At 34.6% G+C, this 12,094-nt stretch overlaps 1 protein-coding gene across 1 annotated transcript; it reads left to right on the top strand.

Annotated features, from left to right (window-relative positions):
* The first annotated feature begins 293 nt into the window (after positions 1-293).
* Positions 294-8,308, top strand: tmem120aa (transmembrane protein 120Aa). The gene is made up of 12 exons (XM_008428552.3): positions 294-620; positions 1,855-1,973; positions 2,101-2,232; positions 2,787-2,846; positions 2,928-3,023; positions 3,144-3,233; positions 4,403-4,468; positions 4,590-4,651; positions 5,471-5,563; positions 6,867-6,931; positions 7,034-7,102; positions 7,815-8,308. The coding sequence occupies exons 1-12, from the start codon at positions 543-545 to the stop codon at positions 7,926-7,928; spliced, it is 1,044 nt and encodes a 347-aa protein (XP_008426774.1). The 5' UTR covers positions 294-542; the 3' UTR covers positions 7,929-8,308.
* The last annotated feature ends 3,786 nt before the right edge of the window (positions 8,309-12,094 follow it).

The following is a 12,094-nucleotide window of genomic DNA, read 5'->3' as shown; positions in this document are numbered from 1 at the left end:
TACATTAATTTAAGATCAAATAAATAATTTGTACACCCCTGCTTTAGAAGAAGTCACTTAGGGAATATTGCCAGTCACAATATGGCGGACGCGCTAACGTATAGTTCCTACGGCGTGAATGCGAGGTGGAGTCATAACATGCTGATGCTGTTTGGCTGAAAAGACATAACGGAATTACGAGGGTATGTTCTGATTGGACGAACTAGTAAATAAAACTTACTTAAAATTACTATAGGAACAATACTACCGACATACCGGATGTAAATCTAAAAAATTATGACCTACAGAAAGGAGAGGCGAACAAGGTTTTAAAAGTAGTAAATGAAAGTGTAGCAGTTGTAGCAGCAGAGACCAGCATTTGTCAAAACACGTTCATAGTTGTTTTGCTTTTCCAGAGCGTCTTAAGAGTGATGCTTTTATTGCGAAAGGCATCTGCTGGAAGCGTGTGTCGTTCACGGATGTTGTTTTGACGGTTACAACTGTTGCACAGGAGCGTTCGATTATTTCACAATTCCTAGAGATTTCCAAGCATCGGAGGAGAAATGTTGTTCAGTCCAACGAATTTATCCGAATGTTTTCGGGAATGGGAGGATTTGGAGAAAGATTACCATAATATTCAGGTTTGTTTAGTTATTGTATCTGACCATAGTAAACAATAAACGCTTGCTGCCCTGATAAGCTAACAGACGGTGTAGGTGGGGAGACTGGCGGGTGGGGTCCACCTTTAGCAGATAAAGATTAAATGATAATTATCAGGAACATTTAAATAAATTTTTTAACAGATCGGTTCATATATGACAGATTTGATCATGTGTTATTTTACTTGCAACTACATATCTGTTGAAATGCGAAGAAGGTCAGAATTAGCTTTAATATATTTAATATAATCCTATTTCATGGCAGTATGTAGTAACTCTTGCAAAAGAAGCCCAGACCATATAAATTGACTTGTAATTCCAGAAACCTGAGATTTTATGTTTAAAGCAATCTTTTTTTTATTGATTTTATAAAATATTTAATTTTTTTTTGTTGTTAATTTGTTTTTTTTTCTCTTTGAGCCAAATTCATCAAAAATAACAACTCACTATGAATAATGGATGTTTAAAATATACTAGTTTCACTTTCTGAAATAAATGATAAAAAATAATGACTATATTTTTAAAAAAATTTAGATATAGGCTAGCACATCTTTGTGTCCATTCTCCTGTGTAGATTTCATTATATCATCATCTTCCTAAAATAATAGGCTACGTAATTTTTTGCCATTTTCCCTCCAAAGCATATTTTGGTGGTTATTTATTTATTTATTTATTTATTTATTTATTTATTTATTCTTATATTCAAAAATCACTATTTGCAAAAACAAAAAAAAAGACTCCTGGCATTTTTTTAGGAAACCAATATATTTTAAATTACTTAAGTGTTTTACAGCTCTGTTCTTTTTTATTACAAAATAATAATAAAGGAAACAAAAATATGTATATTCACCTATACAACTCTGTTCTATTTACTGAACAGAGTAGAATGGAATAGAAACAGCCTTTATTGTTCTGCAAAGGGGAATATTCATGTGTAACGGCAGCATCAGTTATAAATGTTAACACAAAAAGTAAGATAAATACATGAAAAACAAGATTAACCATAACAATGACAATAATAAAAATATCAAACTAGCAGTCTGAGGGATGTGCAGTGGAGTCAGATCATCACTTTTCCAAAAATGTCTATATAGCATTGAAAAAGACAGACTATTTACAATACAGTATATCAGTGCATAAAAATGAACGTGCAACAACAGCAGAGACGTTATTTAAAAATGAGGAAGAATGCCTTGTTAATCTACTCCACCTGCAGGAGACCCATCGTCTATATAAACAGAAGCTTGAAGAAATGACCAAACTGCAGAGCAGCTGCTGCAGCACCATAGCACGGCAGAGGAAGAAACTGAAAGAGCTCAGTCTTCAGTTGAAGAAGTGAGTGTCAACAGGAAATGGGTTTAACTCAATAGCAGATGATATATATATACATATATATATATATATATATATATATATATATTTTTTTTTTTTTACGTTTGTTAAAAACTTTTTCCTCCATCAGCTGCAAAGGACAACGTCGGACTTCCAACCTGAGCCCAGAGCTGATGAAGTTCGTCCATGCGATGGAAGAGTCCATCAAAGACAAAGCGAATTCTTTCCTTGAGATGGAAGCATTTCTGCCAAAGAAGAACGGGTAGAAAGACATTGCATGGTTTAAAGTAGGAGTAGAGTTTTATCATGATACTTTGTGGGACTATTGTGAAAATAAAAACTTTATTACTTTTATAGATAACTTTATAGCTGTGACTAAAAAGCACCGCACGTTTTAATATGTTTCTTTAGGACGCCAGGCACAAAAAAACTGACGAATAAACAAATAAAAACTAGCCAATACACTCTAGAAAGTAATTTAAACTAACTGAATTAGACAAACAAAATGTCACTATGAAATAAAACTAAACCAGAATGAATAACCCAAAACTATTATAACCCTGGTTCAAATTTGTGTGTATTTATTGATACACCTTTACACAGAATACACGGTGGGGGAAAATAGTAAAAATGATACCATTAATTTGAATTTATTGTGACAGCAATAAATCAACATCTTATTGTGGTTAAAAAATGATCCCAATAAATGATAGATGATATCCCAATAAATGATTGTGCAATAAAAACCCACCTCTAGTGTGATGTGTAGAACACTGCATATCTCGACTGACTGATTTCTGCGTCTTCCCTGTTCAGGCTGTACCTCACGCTGGTTCTGGGAAACATTAATGTAACACTCCTGAACAAACAGGAAAAGTAAGTTGCATATTTTCACTGCAGACGCTTCAGAGCCGCTTCACCAACCCTCTCCTTCCGTTTCTCCCCACCCATATAAAGGTTTGCATATAAAGGCGAGTATGAGAAGTTCAAGCTGGTCGTGACCTTCATCCTATTCATGTTCTCCTTCACATGTCGCTTTTTGCTCAGCTACAGGTAGGAATGGTTTAGATTCGACTCAGTTAGTGGATTTTAAATGTGTAAAGCAGTAGGAGATGCATCATGTATTTGTTTTGTTTTTTTTTGTGATAATGTAACACATCCCTCATTTTTCAGAGTCCTGGACGCTCTGTTCAACTTCCTGCTGGTGTGGTATTACTGCACACTCACCATCCGGGAGAGCATCCTCATCAGCAACGGCTCAAGGTCTGTACCTGGTTTCATCCCATGTTGTGTTAGAGGCCCAGTGAGGGATCTAAAAGTCTAAAAAACGTCCAGCGTTGGGATTAAACCTAAAGATTTTCTTATATTTTCTATTTGTATATTTAAAATAAATGCCTGAAACTAGATAAATTGGCAGCTAATACTTAAAATTTACTTGTACTGTTTGTACATTTTGCAATGCTCAAAAACCCAGTTTCAGTTGAAAATTCTAATACAGCAAAATTATTAATAATTCTCCATGTTATATCATAGTGCATAACAGGACTGTGGGACAGATGTCAGGGGCCAGGAACCTTCATCAAAAAGACATTGTATGGAGCTCTGGTAGTGCCAAAAAAAGTATAAGTACTTATACTCGTAAGTACTTATACTTATAAGTAACCCCTCTTTTACCTGCAAGTAAGAGGTGGTTTTACTTTTTTGTCAGTAAAATGTGCCTAAATATAGTGCAGAAATACCTACTCAGTGGAAAATGGATTTATTTTATGAAAGTTTGTTTTTTATTTATTTATTTATTTTCAAATTAAATTAGAAATTATTCACCTAATTAGTGAACACAGTCAGCTGCACCACAAAAACACAAATGTTTGCAAGAATGTTTGGTCTAGTTTATAGTACAAATATCTTGGTACACTTGGAATAAGATAAAACTGATAAGTAACTGTTGAGCAAGGTACAGGATCTTGTTTTAAGTCAATAATTCTTTAATACTGATGAAAAAGTACTAGTTCCACTGCAGATTATTATGACCAAATTGTGTGCTATGTTTTGTTTCCTGTTAGTACAAAGAAAATTTGCAAGATTGCTCTCAGTAAGGCAAACTTGCTGAGCCCTCTTTAAGTTTTGGATCTAGAATAATTTACACATCCCTTTCTGGCAATAAATATGGTGACTTTATTTGTTTAATTAATGCATTGCATGCTCAGTTTACTGTTGAGTAGGTACAAAAATGATTTTTTTCTTTGACCCTTACGTCCTTCTGACTCGACAAAAAGTTTAGACACATTTGGTTTGGATTAAAGCGTATTCATGTGTTGGGATGAATTTGAGCGATTTTGCAAAGATTAGCTCTAGATGCAATCAACAAAATGTGAAAAGTATTCAGGGGAGGAAAACTTTTTGCCAGCTCTGAGCATCTTTTGCTGTTTCAGGATCAAAGGTTGGTGGGTTTTCCATCACTACGTGTCAGCCTTCTTGTCTGGAGTCATGCTGACTTGGTAAGAGATCATCTGCACTCCGACCCATCCTCTACAGTTCGTAATGTAATGAACCGTATTATTACTTATTGATCGGCTCAACCTCATCACCTCTCTCACCTGGTGTGACCTTTGTTCGCAGGCCTGATGGCGCCCTCTACCAGATGTTCAGAAATCAGTTTCTATCCTACAATCTTTATCAAAGTAAGTGTGTCTCTGCCAGTTTCACATTAAACAATGGGTCAAAACAAATATTTTTCTGTTTCAGCCAATTATTGATTACTAGAATAATTGTCAAGTAATTTAGTAATTGATTAATTGTTAACTAGAGTATACAGACTCTAAAAATGGTCAGTTGCTAAAAGAACAACAGTCAGGGCAAATATTAAGTAAAATTGTACAAAAAATATATACATCTTGCAGATGAAAAACCTTCTTTGTCTGTAAATATGTTCAACCCAGAACTATTCAAATTCTGTAAAAAAAAAAATAGCTGGCTAATTATTAATCCAAAAAAATATATAGATAAATAGATTAGTAGCGCATTGTTTTTAGCTGCAGATGCATCCTTTGGTAGGAATGATCAGCTGTACACTAAAGAAATGCTCCTGTCGTATTTTAGGCAATAAAATATTTATTAGTTTAAAAAGCAATTCAACATTTATTTATAATTTTGTGTAAAAAGACATTGAATAAAAAATCTATAGAGTGTTTTTTTATGCAATAAATCATCAGAATAATCGGTAGGATAATTGATAATTAAAATAATCTAGTGTAAATATGCAAATGCTTGTTTAAAGGAAGATATTTCCAAATCTAGATTATTTATCTTTTAATATCTTATTTTAATAGTTTAAACAAGGCTAAGAATTTACAATATTTTCAAATGGAATATTATAATATCCAGCAGAAAGTCGTACAGTTATTGTAAGAAGCATATTTTTTTCATAATTAAATGGTTGTGGGTGGCATCTTAGTGACCATGTTAGTGATCCATTGTGATGTTTTGTTTCCTTTCTGCAGGTTTTGTTCAGTCCCTGCAGTACTACTACCAGAGTGGCTGTTTGTACCGACTCAGAGCACTGGGGGAGAGACACAACATGGACCTCACAGTCGGTGAGTGAAGGCAACACGTTTACACTTTAAACAATATCATGACAGTACAAAAATGTGGAGAGAAGTTGCCCTGAGTTGCTGTTCGAAGCAGTCAGTCAGACACCAGGGTCTCCCGTAATCCCACCCGAAGGCTTTGATAAATGAAGTTGACAGTTTAAATTAATTCAGCACAGGAACAGGAAATAGTTTACCAAATTGTGAAATTATCATTTCACAATTAAACAGTTATTTCATTATGTAAACTGTCTTTTTTTAAATTAAATAAATACATTTAATTGAGATATTAACTAATTAGAATTAATTTATTTCCGTATTTATTTCCAGTTTTAAAATATTATTCACACATTTAAATAATTATGTAATAAGTAATTTATTTATAGTAATTTGGCACCGCCCGTACAAAAAAAAAGTGGATTTATTTAACTATATATTTATAATAGGTAGGGATGGGTGATATATCTGCATTAAATTGGCAGATATACTTGCCAATTTACTTGTAACAAATCGGTATTGGTCCGATAAATAAAACTGGGCCGATATTAATGATCAATGTTCATTTCCAACTTGTTGCCATTTCTGTAGAAAACAAAAACAGCCTGTTATAGTTAAAACACCACATGTGCCTTTATATGCATTAATATTAATGCTGGGACTCAATTAAAATTTATCAAATTAATTGCAGGTTCTGTCATTAATTTATCAAAATAAATCACATTTTAATCAAAACCAATTGACAAAATAAGCAACATTATCTATTCAAAAATGTTCAGTTTTACTGATAAATTATTGAATAAATAAACTCAACCATAAAGATATTTATTGTTTTTAATTTGTTATTCAGTTTAGTCAACCATGAGATTGATTGATTCTTTAGAAATGTGGACTATGGATGCTGACATTAGCTTTGGGGATGCTGCTATATGTTAGCATTGAGATGCTATTCTATGCATTTTCTGTGAATAATTAGGAATCACATTTTATAGACAAAAATCCCAGAACAGCTCAATCTGCGAATATTGTGCTGTATATATGTATAATATTGATAAATATCCGTTATTAGCACATCATAATATCTATATTCATAATGGTCAACAAATTCTAATCTGTGACTTTCTCCCCATTTACTCAACAACATTGCAAAATAACACAATTATTGGATGAGGAGAATGTTATGAGCAGAAGTTTCTGTTACTCTGTTAGAAGTTTTCTGGTCTCTGCTGTAAAATGCTGAAATTCAGCCTTCGTAGCAGCAGGAAGCCTGTTTGATGTCAGCTCAGTTTAACTGTCCTCTCTGGGTGTTTAGAGGGCTTCCAGTCCTGGATGTGGAGAGGCCTGACCTTCCTGCTTCCCTTCTTGTTCTTCGGTCAAGTATGTAGCCTCTGTTTTAAAAGTGACATTATTCAATAAATCAAATTCATATTTTTGTTTTTCTGAGTTGTCTTGTTGAGCTTGATTTTTATTCGGTTCCAGTTTTGGCAGCTGTACAACAGCAAGACGCTTTTCGAGATGTTCCAGCTCCCAGAGTGCAAAGAGTGGCAGGTTAGTTTCCCAAAAAACGTCATTCTCTTCCCATCAATTGTAAAAAAATCCAAAGTATTCACACATTTGTCGCAAGCCACATGAGGTGGCCACATTGAGCAAGTAGAAGATGCTCTGCTCAGATGACATCACAACTGATTTTTTTCAGACGGTTCATTTGGTCTTTTCCTTGTCAGAAACTTTTCCATTTCTTGTTTGCTATGCTGGTTTGAGGAGCTAAACAGCTTATTGAATTTGACAGGCAGCCAATCAGAAAATGAGCATTAGAAATAACATTTAGATTAATTATTTTAGCTTAGATTGTATTTTTTTAAAAACATGATTGAATAATAGATAAATTTAAGATAAAAAAAAATATGGAATTGAATTTGTTTTACTTTAGAAATTTTTCTCATTTTCCCTACAACTTCCAGAGGCTCCCACAGCACCCTCTGGTGGTCCACACTTGGACAAACACTGCTATAAGCTATTGACTCAGGAGGGCTAAATATAAATGTATGTCACACTTATCAGATTTTTATGTTTAAAAATTGCTGAAAATGATTAGATTTTCCTTCCACTTTACAAATCTGGTGGTTCTGCCACACAAAACCCAAATCACATACATTTACATAGAGTTTGGTTTTAGTGTGGCTAAATATGTTACAGTCTTTCGAAATAAAATGACCTCCAGTCTGAATTTTCCGTGCCTTCATTTTATTTTGCCGTCCAGGTGTTGATGTGCGGCTGCTCCTACCTGGTGCTCTTCATAGGAAACCTGTTCACCACGCTGGCCGTGGTTTACCAGAAATATGTAAACAACGCAGACAAGCCCAAGACTGAATGAGCGCTGCAACCAGAACGGATCACCAACATGGCCTCTCAGAACCAAACAGAAACCCGTGTCAGAGTCCTAAGGAGCTAAATTTGGGCCATAAACTTTGTTCAAAAGAAGAAAAAATTTAATTCAGCAAAAAAATGTGAAACTGAAAAAGATGTTCAAAACTGCTTTTCAGATTCAATGTTTTTTGGGGTTTTTTCCCCCAGTTTCAGTTTTTTTTTCTTTTGAACAAACTTTATGGGTTTAGCTCCATATTATGGAACTACTCCATAGAGTTCCTCTGTCATGACCTCCGTCCTAATGGACCATTTCACTGTTCGAATGTGATTTCAGGTTCCTGCATTTTATGTTTGTTTAAATTGAAATAAAATTAACTTTATTATTTATATTGATTTTTTTTTTTTAATCAAGCAGTTTCTTCATAGCTTTCTTTTTATTGCAGTAGGAACGACCGTCCATTTCAGAGATTGTGAAAGTTTGAAGGGATGTTAACTTGAATGATATTTATTTAAAACTTTGTGACTTTGCTCAGGAGCTGCTCCGTTGTAATAAAGAGCTCTGCAAAATAAAAGTCTCTGAGCCTTTTTTTTTTTTTTATCTTTTCATGTATGGAAAATTAATTCCTCTTGTTTTAGAGGTAGCTAGAAGGATTTTTTTCTTTGACTTTGTCCTTTCTTTCTTTCTTTCTTTCTTTCTTTCTTTCTTTCTTTCTTTCTTTCTTTCTTTCTTTCTTTCTTTCTTTCTTTTTTTAGAACAGTCATGATGTGTAACCATGGCAACAAAGTATTGTTTTCACAACTGGGAGCAGCTGGTAAGTGTCCAAAACTCAAATATTTGCTGAACTATGACATCAAATCCCAGAGGAGTTGAAAAGGGTCCAGCGACTGTCACACAGTCCAGCGACTCACTGTCTTCAGTGAGAGGCCTCTTTAGAGTTGGTGTGAGACTGACTGCTACTGGATATCCATCACAATCTATAGCAACGCTTTGAAAGTAATTGGATGATATGAGTTAAGACAACCCTTAATTTCCTTTTGGGGTAAAATATTTTTTAATTAAATTGAAGACAGCTGCCTTTACAATAGAAATAATTTTCAGGCTAACATTGTTCTTGGGGAAGTAAAGGTTAAACTAAGTTGTCTGGGTCTATACTTGCCAAGTTCCCGCTCGCAATCAGTGTTGATAAAAATATTGATTCATCAATACTTTGTAGTTCATTTGTCCAATTAAATATCAATTCAGGAAAGCTTGTTAATCAATTAAATCTGTGATGCCATGGTGAGCAACTCTGTCTTGAGCAGCTTGCACTGTCACTATTCAGCTCAGTAAAACAGTTTCATGTAAAACAGTTCTTCATCTTGAGTTTATTTGCGATTGGCAAACAACTATTGTTTGACATGAAACCGTTAATATTAATAACTTAAATCAGATGATCGGATGACAGTGGTTCCCCCTAAAATGCAGCTTAATGATCTTGTTCTAAGTTTCATAGTTTGACGTCATTTGCAATCGGTGCCAAAGTGGCCCTGCTTTGGACACTTTATTACAGGAACTTTATCATTAGGTGAAAGATATTAGATTTATTAATTACACACAGATGAATGTTTTCTAATATTCTCTTAATTAGGATTTTCCACTTGCAACTAATACAACATGACACATAAAATTAAAACATTACATTAGTGCAATAAGAAATACAGATACGCTGAAAATACTATTCTGAAAATAAAAGTATTGAACGCATATTCAATCTTCTGAGATTTTCTTTATTCAGTCTGACAAGACTGATCTGAACGCACATTCTAATTTAATAAGTCAAAGTGCCGCAATTTCTTGTAGTACATCAATATAGCCGCTAGATGGCAGCAGTGACCCACTAATGCTGACTGCGTTTCCTCTGTAAAACAGCTAAAAAGACTCATCAAAGACTTCTGTTGCGTTTTTATTCTTGTGTTTCAACCTTTTTAGTGTACTAATGTCTGTATTTACGATCATCTTTTTACTTATTTCGTAAAAAAATTTTTAAAAAATGACCACAGGATTAAATAAAGTCCTTGACCGTGCCTTTTCTTTATGTTTTCTCTGAACTGCGTTTTTTTTTTTTTTTTTTTGATTTTTCCTTGGACTCAAATTTCTTAAGGAGAAATAAAGAGAAGCTCTTTGTTATGCCTACGTTTGTTTTGGAAGTTTTTTTAAAGCAGCATTTATAAAAACGTCCGGAAGACGTTCAATAACTTTCAAACAACATTCAGAAGTAGGTATGCACTTTGTATAAGAAGAAAAAAAAAATAAAAATTTTATAAAAAGTAAGAAAAGCCATAAAAGTTTTAAAGATATAAAAACTAATTCAAGTGAAATGACAGCAAAAAAAAAGAGAAAATTAATTGGGAACGAATGTTCAGAGTGAATGTTAAGACGTTTGCTGAACGTCAGGTCCGAATATCCGACTTTTCAGACTTTCGTGCGAACATTTGCTTGCTAGCTGGGAAGTTTTAATAAGTAACTCCACTTAATAAAATTCCTCATAAATATTGATTTATTGCAGTGGTTCTCAATACAAGGCATGTGTTATTTAAATTATAACTTAAGTTGCTTTAAACTTTTATTTTAATTTTTTTCATGTTAAAACCTATAAATATGTAGGAATTGAATATTTGGTATCATAACTTAAACTTAAAGGTCAACACCAGAGTTTTCTAGAAAAATATTAAGACTTTATTTTGTGGTTTTAAAGGCTCTACGTTGAAGATGGTAAGAAATAAAGCCATGCTTTTTTTTTTTTTTTTACTGTCAGCTGCAGTAGCCCCTCTGCTCTCGGCTCCCATACAGAGCTGTCGGTTAGTGGTAATGGACCTTACTACAGGGGCCGCGTTTCATTGGCTAATGCCCATTTTACGTCACAGCGCAGCTACCACGTGCGTGACCGTCTCACAAACACAAGCTACAGTAGTAAACACATGCTAATGTACATTGTGGACTAGCAGACCGGCAGAAAGTTTTTGCGTCAGGACTCCAAAAAGGAATGGTTCTCCATTGTCAGTGGGGTATCTGCACAGGCGATGTCAGGTATCCTGATCGTATTTGTGGAACTAAAATTCACAGATTTCCAAAATCTGAAATGGAATGCCTTGCTTGGATCAAAGCTTGTGCACGACCGCATTTGCAGCTCAACCGTCGTAGGATCAATAAGAACAAAGGAGTGTCTGCTGGTGTAAGTATTTTTGCTTTGCTTTCTTTGTGTTTAGTGAATGAAAAAAAGAAAGTCAATAATAAACACATCCATTATGAAAACCTTTTAGCCAAGTACAACATAATGGCAGTACCGATACAACTTCTACATCTTGAAGGCTGTCTGTTACAGTCTTACGTTAGCTGAACAGATCAATATGCAACGTGTACCATATCTGACATTACATTAAAGATTTTATTTTACCTGAAAAGGCTTTTTACTAAACTGTAATCGTGTTAGCCACGCTAATCGTGTTAGCCTCCGAGTACCGTGTATCAGGCCTAGGCACATACGAACATTTGCCAACAGAAATCACCCTCAAAACCATGAATGCCCAGCCTTGCAAGAACAACAGGCGTCAGTGATCTTGCCCACAGCTATATTTATACTGAGGGTCTGAGGATCTGCTGTGTTCCTCATTGACCGCTAGCATTTAGCTGTGACGCGCACAATCTTGGAGGCATCGCGTGGCTCAAACAACTTGATGTCGTCCAAAAAAGATGACATGAACTTGTTGGTTCCCCTGTCCATTGTCGTGGCTGATATTTTTTGAAAATCTGGCAGAAATGCTACACTAATCGACTCAGAAATACTCTGCAGAGAGTCAGTCGAAATGAAATTACACATAGAAACTAAGCACCGCAAGGCTTTGTTTGTGAGACATGCAGTCACGTGAGACTTTCGAGGGGCGTTTGTGGGCGGAGCTTTTTAAGGTCCATGATCAGCTGCTCCCGTTTCAAACTCTCTTTATTAAAGTAGAGAGCAAAATATAATTGAAATATTGGCTACCTTCGACAGAAAAAGGAGATAAGTCGATGAAAGCAATGTAGCAGTTTAGCTTTTCATTTCCAAGGCATAAGGTGGCAGTTTATCATGATTCAGCCAAAGTAATGAAATAACAAACTGTGGACTGATTTTTATTGTCAGTGTGTTTCTTCCTATT

This window comes from Poecilia reticulata, chromosome 14 (genome assembly GCF_904066995.2).
Source record: "Poecilia reticulata chromosome 14, P_reticulata-male-v2, whole genome shotgun sequence".
In the NCBI taxonomy this organism is placed as follows: domain Eukaryota; kingdom Metazoa; phylum Chordata; class Actinopteri; order Cyprinodontiformes; family Poeciliidae; genus Poecilia; species Poecilia reticulata.
The sequence above is the reverse complement of the archived record's forward strand: the minus strand, read 5'-3'. Positions and strand labels throughout refer to the sequence as shown.

Excerpts from the sequence above, each read along its gene's own strand:
- tmem120aa (XM_008428552.3), top strand. The coding sequence starts at position 543 with ATGTTGTTCAGTCCAACGAATTTATCCGAATGTTTTCGGGAATGGGAG. Across the intron at positions 2,847-2,927 it reads CTCCTGAACAAACAGGAAAA|GTTTGCATATAAAGGCGAGT; the intron begins GTAAGTTGCATA and ends ACCCATATAAAG. Across the intron at positions 3,234-4,402 it reads CTCATCAGCAACGGCTCAAG|GATCAAAGGTTGGTGGGTTT; the intron begins GTCTGTACCTGG and ends TTGCTGTTTCAG.